The sequence below is a fragment of the Neophocaena asiaeorientalis genome, unplaced genomic scaffold (assembly GCF_003031525.2).
Source record: "Neophocaena asiaeorientalis asiaeorientalis breed wild unplaced genomic scaffold, Neophocaena_asiaeorientalis_V1.1 scaffold225, whole genome shotgun sequence".
Taxonomy (NCBI): domain Eukaryota; kingdom Metazoa; phylum Chordata; class Mammalia; order Artiodactyla; family Phocoenidae; genus Neophocaena; species Neophocaena asiaeorientalis.
Window position 1 is genome coordinate 2,620,279 of NW_020172364.1, and position 15,408 is coordinate 2,635,686.

A 15,408-nucleotide genomic window follows, 5' to 3' on the forward strand; every position below is an offset into this window, starting at 1 on the left:
CCCCCTCCCCATGTCCTCAAGTCCATTCTTTAGTAGGTCTGTGTCTTTATTCCCGTCTTGCCCCTAGGTTCTTCATGACCATTTTTTTTTTTTTTTAGATTCCATATATATGCGTTAGCAGCCTATATCATTTTTTAAAAGACAACAACAAATTGAAGATGGACAAAAGACAAGTTGTAGAATAAAACACTATGTGTAGTGTATGAGGCAAAGACTGACCATGATTACCAAACCTGTCTTTTCCTCCTGGGCACACGGCTAAACTACATTTCCCAGCCCCACTGCAAGGGGGGCGGGGGTGCAGGGAGGGCATGCAGCTGGTTCTTGCCAATAGAATGTGAGCAGAACTGATGCCTCATGTCTAGGCCGAGGCTGTTGTGAGCAGGTGTGTCTTTTCAACTTGTTGGGTTTCTCTCTCTTCCCAAAATGCATCAAGCTTGAAGGTCACGTCTGGAAACAGCCTCATCATGAGATGGAAGGAGCCTAGGTCCCTGAATAACTGAGTGGAGCAGGTGCTCTCCCCCAACCCACACATACTTCTCTGGTGATTCATTGAGATTCAGGGTTTGTTACAGCAGCTGGCATTACTTACTCTAAGACAATATAAAACCATTTTTGTAAAAAAAAAAAAATTAAAACATGTAGGATTGTGATGGCACAGAGAAACTGCCATATTTTACTTTACACTCCCTGTATTGCTTAAATCTTCTACAACAATTAAAAAATGTTTCTGTAAGACAAAAGAAAGCTAAACCCTAGTCTGTGGTATTAATAGACTCAAAGAAGAACTGACCTGCCCTTTATCTTGGAGGAGACCAGTTCTGGGAATAAGCTCTTTCCAAAACGAGTTCAGATTAAAGAAAACCGCCAAGAGAAGGGAAGGGATGTTTGTCTTTTCCCTTGGTGCTGCAAGAAGAGCTAGGTGGCTTTTAATGTCATGGGAGAGCATGAGACTCAGAGAACATGGATTGGAATCCTGCCTGACACTTACCAGTGTGTGACTTTAGGTAAGTTCCATACCTTTCTGAGCCTCGGTTTTCTCCATTTGTAATCCGGAGATTAAAATCACCTACCTTATAGAGTTGATGTGAGAGGCAATAATTAATTGCTACCAAAGAGTAAATTCATCTACTATGCTGTAAAGATGGTAGAGATTACATCATTTAATAAATATTTATTGAGCATTTACTATGGCCAGACACAGCGCTAGGTATTGGGAATACAGTGTTGATTCAGGGAATTTAAGGACTAATGGGAAACAGGCATAGAGCAGTTATAAACAATTAAGCAAACAACTTAGAAGTAAGAAATGAAAAAGTACTGGATGCTATTGGAGCATCTAAAAGTAAGACCTAATAAACTTGAGGGGAGAGGTCAGACTTGGGGGGAAGAGCAGACATATTTATTCATTACTGTATTTCCAGTGGCTAGCTCAGTGTCCTATGCCTATAGCAGACACCGAATAAACTCTAGTACCACTTTCCTTCTTCCTTTTCCATGAAGGAAGTCCTATCTGCCTGCTCCCCCAGTTCCTACTACAATACTGCTGAAGGATTAGGGTTCACTCAGTAATTATTCCCTCTCCACGATAAGACCATCTGAGTGCCTGGTTTCCATATCCTGACCCAGTTAGTGCTAGATCAGTGCCATCCACATTAATTCTCCTGGGATGGTTGCCTGTCTCTCACTCAGGAGAACATGTAGTGCCTTGGGGGCTGGCTTTGGCATCACGTGGCTTCTGCTTACCTGAGATGTAGACCTCATTTTTTAATGTCACGCATGCAAACTCCACCCACTTCTTATTCTCACTGTCCAGCTCGTGCTCTGTCATGGGGAGCTTGGCCACCTCCAGGCGGCTGCGCCTCAGGGGATCCAGGCAGGTTACCTCCGCCACAAACCGTTCATCCTTCGTGCAGCCACCGATGATCATGAACACCTCAGACTGGAACTCATGCATCCTGGGCTTGGTGCGCTCTGAAATGATCTGGAAAATCAATGGGAGTACAAAGAGGCAGAATGGCACAGTGGTTCAGAGCTCAGGCGATGGAGCCAGAGGAGCAGAGCCCAATTCCCAGCTCTGCCACCGTAGGACCATGTGACTTCACCTCCTTGGGCCTCAGGTTTTTCTTCTGTATAATGGAAATTTTAGTGGTAACAACCTCATAGGTTTGTCATGAGGATTAAATGAGATAATATATTTAGTGTGCTTGGCCCAGGGCCTGATGTATAGTAGGTACTCAATAAAGGTTATCGGGTGTAGATTTTGCTACTTTTTAAGAAGTTCAGGTCTGTCTACCATCAAATGCACTTTCCTGCCTCTTCCCTCTTGCTTGGTCAGAAGCACTGAATCCTGGAATTTCATTTCTGGCCACCTTCCACTCCCCACTGGTTTCAGTTTCTTGATGATATCCCAGACTTTGCTCGCTACCAGGCCTTTTCTGGAAGAGAAGTCCTGAGGGCACATAAGAGCATCCAGAGACTTAGGAGAAAAGAACCAAAAGGGAGCAAGGGTGTGTCCAAGGAGGTTGGGGAACTGGGTCCCAACATCAAGCATATGACCCTTCAGAGCCTTGAACAAGCAAAGATATCCATACCACAGATATTTGAACCCAGCTGAAAGAGCAGAGGTTTGGAGTCAAATACACCAGAGTTCCATCCTGGTTCCACCACCGATGGCCACGTGACCTTGGAGAAGCAACACAATCTCTGTAAATGCCTGTGATCATTCCTATGCTACCATGCCATTGTGAGCATCCATGAGGTTGTGATGTAGAGAGCTGAGAAGAGCACCTGGCACACGCGTGGCCCTCCATAGCTAGTCACGGCAGTAAGAGTGGTGGGAGATGTCATATTGATGTAATTAATGAAAAGGGAGAGCTGCCCTCCTCCTGGTTCCAGCCATCCCTGGGCTTGATGGGGAAGGTTCTACAGGGGTACTGACGGGAGACAGAGAGGCAGCAGCACCTATTTCCCACATGGCCAAAAGCAGCTACTCTTTCCTACAAGGTTAAGCTGACCTAATATGGATTATGGAACTTCAATCTTGCCCACAGATGGTGACAAACGGTTTACCTGAGTCCACAAGTGGTGAATCCAATCAATAGTCACATGTAATCAGATCAGCCAACATCCAACATCTACTTTCCCAGAAGAGACTTTGTTTTTCTGTGCCAATAGTCAGATACAGTAAATTCTGCATCCTCAGTTATTGAGGCCAGACCATGGCCATAAAGTCTGTGGCAGGACTCTCCTTTATGGGTCAGCAGAAAGGAGTGGAGGTGTGTGGCAGTTTAAATCCTGGGCAATGGGCTGAGACTGAGGGCACTGACAGTGGAAAGGCCAGCTGGGATAAGGGTGGAAGGGGTGGTCCCGAGAACTTGGAGGCACTATGAGAATACCAAGCTGGTAGGAGAGGAATAAGCAATGAGTTGGCACCAAAGACAAATTGGCCAATCTGAGATTTCTCCCTCCAGCCTCTAAACCTTCCTTCCCACAGCTGAGGGACAACCTCTAGCACCAATCTGATCCTCTTGCAGGGAGGATTTAGGGATTATAGGGCGATGCTTAGAGGACAGCACTAGCTTCTCAGAACTGGTTCCCTGTGACCCTTACTCTGGTTCTGAGAGCCAAGCCTCAGCCTCCTCTCTGAAGCACCCCCATCTTATTCACAGTGTCTGCTCTCCTGCATCAACAGCCTGCTGACTAGCAGGGGACCAAACCAGCCATGATCTTACTCCTGACTCCCAGGGCTGGCATCCCGGTCCTGAGTCCTGGCCTGTGGAAGACTCTGCTCCCACTGACTGAAGCCTGCATTCCTGCCTGCTGTCTGCATCTCCCCATAATATCTGCCCTCGATTGCCCACACTACCTTCCCAACCACTTACCCTGTAAGCCACTTGACATTATTTTCAATGTCATTTTGTTCTTTCCTCCAGGAAGCCATTCTTGCCTTTCCACACCTGTTCCCACAGTCCTGAATTTCCCTATCACAGCGCTTTTCACCCTCGTGTAATTTATTCTAATGTCCCTGATGGCAGGGATAGCCCTTTTCTCCAATGGATCCTCAGCACCAAGAACAGTGCCTGGAGCTTGTGGGTTTCCATAAATGTTGGCTGAATGAATGAATGAATGAATGGGCAAGTTAGTTAACCCAGGACCTGATAAAGACTTTTTTTTTCCAGTCTAGATCATTGTGGTAACCAGCTTCCACAATGGCCCCCAGCAATCCCCACCTCCTGGTATTTACATCCTATGCTGTTCCCTCCACATTATTCCTGGGTTGATCTCTATGCCAATAGAATACAATAGTGTTGGTATACCACTTCTGAAATTAGGTTATGAAGGCACTACAGCTTCCATCTTGACAGCTCTCTCAGTCTTTCTTGGGTCATTTGCTCTAAAGAAAGACAGCTGCAATGCAGAAGCCCAAGTAGCAAGAAGCTGAGGCTTCCAGCCAACAGCCAGCAAGGAAGTGACTTCTGTCAACAATCCTGCGAGGGAACTTGCAAGTGGATCCTCCAGCCCCCTTTGAGCTTTGAGATGACTAACTGCAGCCCCAGCCAATAGATGGACTGCAACTTCAGAAGAGACCCTGCGCCAGAATCACCCAGCTGAATCACCCCCAGATTCCTGCAAACTGTGACATAATAAATGTTTGTTGTTTTAAACAGCTGTTTGGGGATAATTTGTTGCACAGCAATAGAAAACTAATACAATCATCTAGTTGATGGGACTGGCTGGGTATTGAGACCTGCCTTGTAACTCGGAACCACAGGACTGCCAGATGGTGGCACCATTACCAAATTGTAAGTTCAGCTACGTTTTGCAAAATATTAACCCCAAAGGCATGACAAACGCCAATCTGAAGTCAGAGATGGGCAAGTTTGTTGCAGACACACGGAAGTAAGTGTTTGCCAAAGAATCACACGCAACCATCAGGCCTACACAGTTTATTTTCAGATTGTTAGAAGTAGAGCAAAAAAGTTTCCCCTTACTGACTACTTATTGTCCAAAGAACCTATCTGAGAGCACCAAACAGAAGTGACCAAACTGCTTGGATAAAGCTCCTCAGGGTGAGCTTCTGCCCCGCTGCCCTCAGGAGTAGGTCCTCCTGACAGCACACATATCAGAGCAGCCTTTGGTATAGATCAAGTTGGTCCCTGGAGACTTAGGAGGCAATGAAATGAAGGGGTAACTTTCTCTGCCCCAAAAGACCTCTCCTAATGAAGGTACCAGCTACTACTCCTAAATCAAAGGTAAGTTGACATTTGCTTTTAGGATTCTAAAACTTCCTTCTGTTACCACCTCCATGAGCTCAGAGGAGGGACAAGGTTAAAATGGAGAGATAATGATAGGACAAGCAGGGTTAAAGTTTGGGAAAGGAAGGTTAGGAGGAGAAATGTGTTCACAGAGTATCCTCCAGGCTTACACTAGTGTCATTAGGAATAAAGCCAAGATCACACAAGCAGCGAGAAGGCTGGGAGTTTCAGGGAATCAACTAGCAATGAGACACAACTCAGATATCACAATGTTTGGTTGGTTCAGTTACCTAGACTATAAAATGAGGATGAGAAAATGCCCCGAGCAGGATTTGGGGCAATAAGGCAGAAAAAAACTAGGACACAATGAAAAGAGAGATTTTAGCCTCAGAGAAAGAAAATGCTTGATTGTGGGAGATAGAGTACCATAAAGAACTGAGTGAGAATAGGAACAGTCTTTATTTCTGGGGCACTTAACATATGCCAGACACTGTGCTAGCACATCTCATTCATTATCTTATCTCATTCTCAAAACAATTCTATCAGTTGGTAGATATTGTTTTTCCCATGTTACAAGGGCTGAGCCTTACAGCAGCTAAGTAGCTTGCCCAAGGTCACACTGTAGGTAAATTGTGCAGTCAAGATTAAAGCCCAGATCTGCCTGACTGGGAGCTCAAGTTCTTGACATTTTCTAGTTATCAGAATTCTCTCTCCTCCTAAATCCAAAGCTTATAATCCCACTCCCCCACCCCCACCCCATTGCAAATACAAAAGGCAGAGCAGATATTTCATAGCAGCAGTTTTGCAGAAGACACAGCAGGGACATTTTATATAAGAGGAAAGCCTTTATCACCTGCATTTCAGGGAGTTAGGAAATGGGAAGCAGAAACAAAAATAGCAAGAATGTTGGAAGTACAGTTGATCAAGACCCTGTACTTTGTTTTTTTTTTTTTAAGTTTTTAAAACAATTAATTTATTTTATTTACTTTTGGCTGTGTTGGGTCTTTGTTGCTGTGCATGGGCTTTCTCTAGTTGCAGTGAGCAGAGGCTACTCTTCGTTGTGGTGCGCAGGCTTCTTATTGCACTGGCTTCTCTTATTGCGGAGCATAAGCTCTAGACGCGCGGGATTCAGTCGTTGTGGCTTGCGGGGTCAGTAGATGTGGCGCATGGGCTTAGTTGCTCCACGGCCATGTGGGATCTTCCCGGACCAGGGCTCGAACCCATGCCCCCTGCATTGGCAGGTGGATTCTTAACCACTGCGCCACCAGGGAAGCCCCAAGACTGTACTTTAAATGCTGAACTGAGAGCAGTTGCAGAGACTGATCTTGTATTCAGGAATATGAGGGCTTTCCTAGTGCTGAGCCAACTGCCAGCGACCCACATATCCAGCATAGGACCCTTGTGGTTATCTGGTCTTCCTCTATCAGTCTGCTTATCACCCTTCATTTGCTTACTGTCCTGTCTTCTCTGAAAGACCATAAGTTTAGTAAGGTAGAGACTGTTTTGTGGTGCTTGGTGCCATGTCTGGCATATAGTTGGTGCTCAGGATTTATTTGTGAAGAATGAAAGTATAGCATATGACATTATAGCACTAATGGCAATATTAGAAAAAAAATCTCAAATTAGTGACCTTTTTTCTACCCTAAAAAACTAGAAAAGGAAGAGAAAATTCAACCTGAAGTAAGCAGAAGAAAGTAGTCAAGATTAAGGTAGAAATAAATGGAATAGAAAATGTAAAGACTGTAGAGAAAGTCAAGTGAAACCAGAAGCTGGTCCTTTGAGAAAATCAATAAAATTGATAAACCTCTAACCAGACTGATCAGGAGAAAAAAGGAGACACAAATTACCAATATCTGGAATGAGAGCTATAACATCACTACAGATTCTACAGATATTACAAAGGATAATAAGGGAATACTGTGAACAACTTTATGCCAATAAATTCAGCAACTTCTATGAAATGGAAAATTCTTTGAAATATACAAACTACCAAAGCTCATTCTAGAAGAAATAGATAATGTGAATAGTCTCTTGTATCTATATAGCTATTAAAGAAATACAATTTGTAGTTTGAAGTTTAAAACCTTCTCACATACACAAAAAATTCCTCCTGGTTCTGATAGCATCACTGATAAATTCTACCAAATATTTAAGGATGTGTTTGCAGAGTGAATAAGTGACAATGGATCTGAGGACAACACAGAACTAGAAAAGGACAGACAGAAAAGAAGGGGCTCCCAAGGGGCCTCTGAAAGACAATTCCTAAACTATTTTGGCTAATATTTCTACCAATGGCCTAATGAAGAAGGCTTGGTAGCCAACCTCAGAACCATTGTACAGTGGTATACATGTGTGGCTGTTCATGCGTACAAACGTAACAAACTGCCCCTCTATCGTTACTTAATGATGATTTTGTTCCTCTCCACTAAGCCTATTCTTGTCTTTATAAAGTTCTGAATATAACATTTCTTCAGGAATTGTTAAGGAGAACCAGGTAGATACAAATGATATGTTTATTCACTATCTTGGTACGCATTTATTCATTCAACAAACATTAACCAATCCCTTGCTATATACCAAGGACTCTCCTAAGGTCTGGATGAAAAGTCCAATAAGACATATTTCCTACCATAACAACCTCCCTGTCTAGAGATATTTACAGATGAGGAATTCAATGGTTAACATGCAGTGGTTGGTGCTATAACAGAGCAATGCTCCAGTGCTATGAGACTGACAGAGGCCTCTGGAGAAGGTGATGCTTAAACTGAGTTTTGAAGCTGGAGCAGAAGTTAACTAGATGAAGAAGAGGAAAAAGTCATTTGAGCAGCACCTGCATTAGCCTGAAGGCTGAAAAAGCGTGTCCGCTTTGGGGAATTACAAGCAGTGCACTCAGACTGTAGCAGGAGAGAGAGGTTGCAGATGACACTAGAGCAGCGAGCAAGAGACCAGGCTCAGAGAGTTTAGGCGGAAGTGTGGGCTTTATCCTGAAAGTGGTGGGGAGCCAGTGAAGAGGCTAAGACCAGGAGTGAAATGATGAGGCTTGAGTTTTAGATCATCCAGCTGATGAATGAATTGCAGGGCGGCCAGACTGGGGGCGGAAAGCTGAGTTTTGAGGAATTCTCAGAGGTTCAGGAAGGAAATAATGAGAGTCTGAACCTAGGTAATGTCAGGGGAGATATAAGAGTCTCAAGGTTTCCCCAGAGTGGACAAACTGGGAAAGCAGCAGCCCTGTGGAATGGTGACTGGACAGGGCACACTCCCTACATATGTGTGTCTCCCCCACCAAACTCCCGCCCTTACACAACCGGAAAGGGAAAGGATGTGCCAGGCATGGTGCTGGGTGATTTCCAGATCTCACCTAATTCTCTCAGTAGCTGTCTACCATGTAGTATTATCGGCATTTTACAGATCAGAAATCCAGGGCTTCTGGAACTGCCTGACTCAAACTATAAACATCTACAGCATCTACTTCTTGATACCCTAATGATTTGTGAGCCAGTCTCACCTGTATCTCTGGGAGGTCTGCTAATTCCTTCACTTTGCTGGTTATATACGGCATCTCTCATCATCAACTCACCTCATTGCCAGAAAGGTGGTACATCCTGGCTTCCTGTAGCAGCGGGAAGACCTCTGGGCATTGTCTGATGAGAGGATCCGCTTCCACCATCTCCACAAAGTACCATGGGTCCAGAAGCGGCAAGCGCACGTTCTCCAGGACATAGGGGAGCAAGCAGAGTCGTTCTGACTGTTTGTGCCTGACCCAGCTCATCACAGTCTCAAACACCTGAGACTCTTCTGTCACATAAAGGTCATCGCTCTTCAAGATGTGGTACAGGGTATCCACAGGAAGTTCAAGGAACTCTTCGGAGTTCAGAATCTGCACAAAGTTCTGGATGATGTAACTTTGAACCTGCTTCTTTAGACTGTCCAAGGAATGTGTGTCTGCCAGCCTCAGTATTCCAACACAGTTTTCTGGGTTCAAGGCTTCTGTGAGGAAGCTCGCACAGGCATCCACCATCCGCAGGAACTAAGAGAACAGAAGGGCGGCAAATCAGGCCAGAAAATGACTAGTCCACATGGAGGTTTATCAGTGAGTTGTGTGTAGTAGCAAAAATTTAGAAACAACCTAAGTGACCCACAATAGAGGACTAGCTAAATAAATGAAAATACATTCATATTTTTGACAGCTGTATGGTCATTAAGAAAGCATGTTGTAGAAGAATATTAAATGACATGGAAAATGTTCATAATGTATTGAGTTGAAAAATCCATTCACTGAATCTTGATCAAGTGTCTAGATTTAATCAGCAACGTACAGGAAACATAGGGGAAAGAGGAACATGTTAAATGACACCACGTGAATACAATTAGCAAAACCCAGACTGTGGGAAACTCTACAGAGCAACCAGTTTGGTTTCTTCAACAAATACATCAAAAGGGGAAAGAGAAAAAGGGGGGTGGGGCAGGGAGGGAGAGCCGACGCACAAAAAGAGATTTAACAGATATATCAACCTACTACAAAGTATGCAGCTTATTTGGATCCCTGACTTAAACAAAATTTTAGAAGAGAAATGTTTACAGTGACCAACATTTGGTGATATGAAGCAATTATTATCAATTTTAAGTGTGGTAATCGTGTTGTGGTTATGCTTAAAGAAAACTCATCTTTTGGAGCTATATACTGAAATCTTTTCAGGTGAAATGAGAAGGCACTTCACAAAATCATACATACATTATGATCCTCTTTTTATAAATAAAAATATATATTGAATGTAGGCATAAAAAAAGACTGAAGGATATAAACCAAAATATTAACAGTTGTTATCTCTGTGTATCAGGTATCTTGGGACAAATTATGCTGCAGTAACAAACAACCCTCAAATCTCACGGGCTCACAACAATAAATGTTATTTCTCACTCACATTACAGGGCTCACAGGGCTTCAGTCCAAGACCAAGGATGATGGAAAAGCTCTTGACATGCCAGTTTTGTGACAGAAGGGGAAAAAAGATGGCAAACCACACAAAGGCTCTTAAAACTTTTGCTGAGAGGTGGCACATGCCATTTCCACTCACACTTAACTGGCCAGAGTAAGTCACGGGGCAAAATTTGTTGTCAAGGCAACAATAATCCTCCCACAGAAACAGGTCCCATAGGAATAGATGGAATATACTGTATAAATAATACAAGGCACCACACTCTGTAATAACACTATGAGATTTTTTTTTCTTTTTTTCCCTTTTTTCTTTTATTTATTTATTTGGCCGAGCAGTGCAGCATGTGGGATCTCAGTTCCCCGACCAGGGATTGAACCTGTGCCCCCTTCATTGGAAGCATGGAGTCTTAACCACTGGACTGCCAGGGAAGTTCCGAGATTTCTTTTTCTTATTTTGTTTATTTATATACTTTTTAAATCTTCTAAAATGAATAAGTAACACTTTTGTAATAAAAAAATTAATTTGTAAAATTGGCTTCCATGACTTATTTTTAAATTATCACCGTCTTCATAAGAATATGAGTCCCATATGCGTATCTAGCACTTTGCAGCTTACAAAGCCCTTCTGTATTCATCATATTATTTAATACTCATTTTACAGATGAGATGTCTCAAATGCACCTGTCCATTCTATTTGCTGCTCTCTGGAGCTCAGCTTTGAAAGAGTTTAACTTCCTACCTTCCCTCCTTGCCCACTGGGCCCTTTAGAGGGTCAAGTTGTCAATGTTCTTGGTTTGATCAGTTAGAAGAAGGATGCAAAGAGGGAGGCTGAGGGGACAGGGCCTGTTGGGGAGGGGTGGTCTGAAGACGGGGCCTACTGAGAGTACAGACGGGCAGACCTGACCAAGTGGGAGGGTGCAGCCTGCAGAGGAGAAACTCTAATGACAGGAGCTGGGGGTGGTAGTGTTATGGGTCCTGAAGGGAGGGGACAGGACTGGTCTTAGGGTGGACCATATTGACTTAGGCTTTGTTCTTCACTCCAGAGCACTCTAGGGGGCACACGTCCCTAATATGGGGGGATCAATCCCAATTGCAAAATATTATCTTACCCTGTCAGACCACACTTTTCAACTGTCAATTCAGAAAACACTGACCTGATGGTCAATGTTGGAGAACACCTACATTCTGCTTCAGACCACCCTGTGAGCTGGCCCCAACGGCCTGCAGATCTGTTCCTTGCTTGAGCAACTGAGGAAACAGTTGAGACTGAGAAATCTAACACCTGTTTAGTTGTTTGCAGATTTTCAGTTCAAAGAGTAAAAATATAAAACCGAGACCAAGGCTCGCTGAGCCCTCAGAAGCTATAACCAGAGCCCTCTGCGGCTCTGCCCACAGAGACATCCTGAGGGCTGAAAGGGAACTCACTTAGATGGCAGCCTCCAGAGCAGAACGGCAGGTACACCTTGCCAGCATTTGCCTGAGAAAAAGATGATATGAAAATCAAAGAGATTTTCTAAATATGTAGACTGTCCCTGGGAGGCCCCCTAAGAACATGGTAACAAGGTTGCCTCTGGGAAATGGAACTGGTGGGCGGAGTGAGGGTAGACAGGGAGAATTACTTTTCACTGTTTACCTTTTTGTACCCCAATTGGGTGCCATGTGGAGGAATTATCTATTTAAAATAAATGACATTTCTCACAAGTAGAGAAAATACTAGAAGGGAATACATCAAAATGCTAATAGTGGTTATCTCAATAGAGTTTTGTAGATAAAGTTATTACAGTAATTTGTTTTTTAGACCTTGCTGTACAGACCAAGTTTTCTACACTGAGCAAGAAGTTGCTTTTAAAATCAGGAAAAAATAAAATAAATACTTTCTTGTGATTTTCAAGTACACAATGAGAAAATAAAATAAAATGTAAAAAAAAAAAAAAGAGCACATACTATGAGCCAGCCTAACCAGCTCATTTAATACAACAGCACTATAAAGTAGATATTTATTATCATTGCTGCTTTATAGATGAGGAACAGATTCAGAGAAGTGAGGTAATTTCCTCAGAGACTTACAATGAGAGGCAGAGCTAAAATTTGAAATAATCTTTCTCAGTCCAAAAATGCATGTTTTTACATTATTTCAAGTTGCCTCTGGTCAAATAGTGTGTGCACAGGACAAGGGCTTCGCAGATGCCGAGGGTCATTTGCACACTTCACTGGAAAACTCAGATGGTCTGATCTGTCCAGACCGAGGAAGGCCTGGCTGATAAGATGCCAGCTGCTACCCCTGTGTGATAAACACCAATGAGCAAAGAAGGGAACAAGGAAGGAGAATAAAATCAAGTACCAAAGCTCACACATGTGAACAACAGTGACCCAGACGTGTCTCTCCCCACTCAGAAACCATTCATCCACCTGTTCTTTTGCCTAATATGTATTGAACATTATTAGATCATAGGCCCTCAACCAGGGCTGGGGGTACAGAGGGGAGCAGAAAGAGACACAGTGCCTGTACTCATCTGAGAAGGTAGACCAGTGCGGGAGGCAAGCAGGAATCAAATAATCACATGGAATGTGTAGAGTTACAGCTAGGATAAACACTATGTAACAGTTCAGTGATTCCACTGCCTGGACTGAGAAAGTCCACTCCTACCCCTCAAGCTGTGCCCAGTGTGGCTCTAAGTCAGCACTGGGACTCTCCCTGATGGAGTCATGCCTGTCTACTCACCTTCTCCAAATAGCCTTAAGCTCACCTGTCACAGTGCCTTTCTATGCTCACACCATTTCCTCAGCCAGGACCACCTTTGTCCCTCATTACTACCTGCTAAAATCTTGCTTTCCTCACCCAAGCAAGTCTGACTCTGGGGCCCCACTTTTAAAGAAAGGACTCAGGATAGCTTATCCTAATTGCAACTGAGAACTCCCCTTTTAAGTATACCTCAAAAGGAAGGAAGAGTGAGTACCATGGCCATCACTTTATCTACAGGGCTGTTTCCTTCATTGAGTTGTTAGATCTGGGACCAACGGATGCTCCAGAGAGTTTATGAACCTCTACATTGTATGCAAACATTTGTTTGCACATGTGACATTTTTCTGGGAATTGTGTTTGCAGGAGACACTGGGTGGCTCTTTGGTATCCAACCACCCAGAGGACAAAGCCAATACAAGAGGGAGAGCCAACCTGAAGGACCAGAAAGACACAGAGCCAGAGTCTTAATCAGACTGTGCTTTGAGCCTTCCCTGCCTCTGGACATTTAAAATTCTGGGTTGATACTTGGTTAAGAAGGAAGAAGGAGAATGGAAGAGAAGGGAAGGGAAAAGAAGTGGAGAAATCCTACCTATTCATGAAGTTCTTTCTGAAAAGCCATTTCCTCCTTCATGGTTTCTTCAACTGCCCAACATGGAATCAATTCCTCCCTCCTCTGGGCTCTACTAGGCAACTCACTTGCCCCTCTAGCAGAACACTGTACTGCCTTGTACTATGGTCAAGTATCTCAAGGGCAGGTTCTGGGTCATCTGTGTGTTTTTATTTCCAGCAGCACCTAGCACAAACTCTGGCAAAAGGAGAGAAAAAAGGGAAGGAGAGAGAGAGAAAGAAAATATTTTTCAGATACCTAGTAGGTACCAAGATCTGTACTAGAAAATTTCCCGTCCATTATTTTGTTTAACGAATAAATTTTATTTTTTAATGAATATATTTTAAGTAGGTATTAATATTGCCATTTGTACAGAGGAGGAAATAGAGAATTCAGAGTTGAGTGTGTTGCCCAAGGTCACACTGGTAGGTGGTAGAAGTGATACTGGAGATCACCTGGCTAATTTTTCTCACTGAGCATCACCTTGCCTTTGTGACTGTTGCATTGTTGAGCTAACAAAATTCCAGGAGAGTCTGAAGAGGCCTTATGAGGAGAAGGGTGAGTGGGGGTTCTCCAAGTTGCCTACATTCCCTCCAAAATATGCTTCAAAAACACTTTTGAGTGTGAGGGTTGTGTAGGGCAGCATCACGGGACACCAACCAATGGCTGGGAAACTGCTGATGTGCAGGGCAGTCATGGGGACAAGAACTTGTTCTCTTTAAAAATATCTGGTTTTGGGCTTCCCTGGTGGCACAGTGGTTGGGAGTCCGCCTGCCGGTGCAGGGGACACGGGTTCGTGTCCCGGTCCGGGAAGATCCCACATGCCGCAGAGCGGCTGCGCCCGTGAGCCATGGCCGCTGAGCCTACGCGTCCGGAGCCTGTTGCTCCGCAACGGGAGAGACCACAGCAGTGAGAGGCCCGCGTATCGCAAAAAAAAAAAAAAAAAAAAATCTGGTTTTGCTTCTTCATATTTAAGATTATTTAGGACTTTAGGGTAAGTTTTCTCTCTCAGCCTGTTCCAATGACACATGAACTTGTTTATTAAAGCTGAGTGATGATAGATAATGGCAACAGATAGTCAACTTCCTATTTGGGAGAACATGTGAGTAAAAATTTACACCCAGGCACCTGACTCTAACAGGGAGACTAAAAATACAATGAAAGAAACCACTTGAAACATGGCTGCAGTTCCCATGAGAAATGTCTGCCTCAAAGAGAGTGCACCCCTCCCTCCCCATCTCTACTGCTCCTCTTCTGCTTCCCTTTATGCTCCCCAAAACCAGGCGTCCTAAAGAACTTCACCACTGTAATTCCACATCTCACTAGAGATTCCTTCCACTCCAGAATAACTGAAGTACTATTTTGGTCCAAATCAGGAATTCCATTGACCATAGTCCCTACGTGGCCTTGGAGTTCTTGCAAAGCATCTATAAAGACATTGATATTCTTACCTTCAAGTCCCAACAAATCAGTATATGTGAAGAGTGTGTTAGCTGTTGATGGGATGAATAAAATTCAAATTTATTTGAGAGTGTTTCTGAATTCATTGTGAACTTTTGTCACTATTTTTGTCTTCCCAGACAATAGATACTAAACGTAAAGCCATTCTCTTGTGAGGTCTGTATTGGTATTAAAGAGGGGTCTTCATACAAATTGTAAATTACCACTGATCCTAATCTTCCACCTTTGCCTCTCCCTCCCTCTCAAGCCAGACACCCGCCTCTGACTCTGTGGGAATACACTCTCCCACCCCTCGGATGGCCTCTGCTCCCTCCAGACTTGCAGTCCTTCCTCTAGACTTGACTGAAAGGTCTGCTAGATCCTGGAAGCTATACAGGGTGGGCAGGAAAGGAAGGAGCTAAGA

General features: G+C 43.8%; 1 protein-coding gene across 2 annotated transcripts in view; it reads right to left on the bottom strand.

The window, feature by feature from the left end:
- KLHL6 (kelch like family member 6) overlaps positions 1-15,408 on the bottom strand; it is a 67,270-nt gene that overhangs the window by 18,791 nt on the left and 33,071 nt on the right. For both annotated transcript variants that reach the window (XR_003006231.1, XM_024767631.1), the window contains exons 3-4: positions 8,836-9,285; positions 1,747-1,984 (exon numbers count right to left, since the gene is read on the bottom strand). Coding sequence is in view for 1 of the 2 variants with exons in the window: in XM_024767631.1 (XP_024623399.1) it covers positions 1,747-1,984; positions 8,836-9,285 (688 nt within the window). In the remaining variant the exon portion in view is untranslated. The remainder of the gene's footprint in view (positions 1-1,746; positions 1,985-8,835; positions 9,286-15,408) is intronic.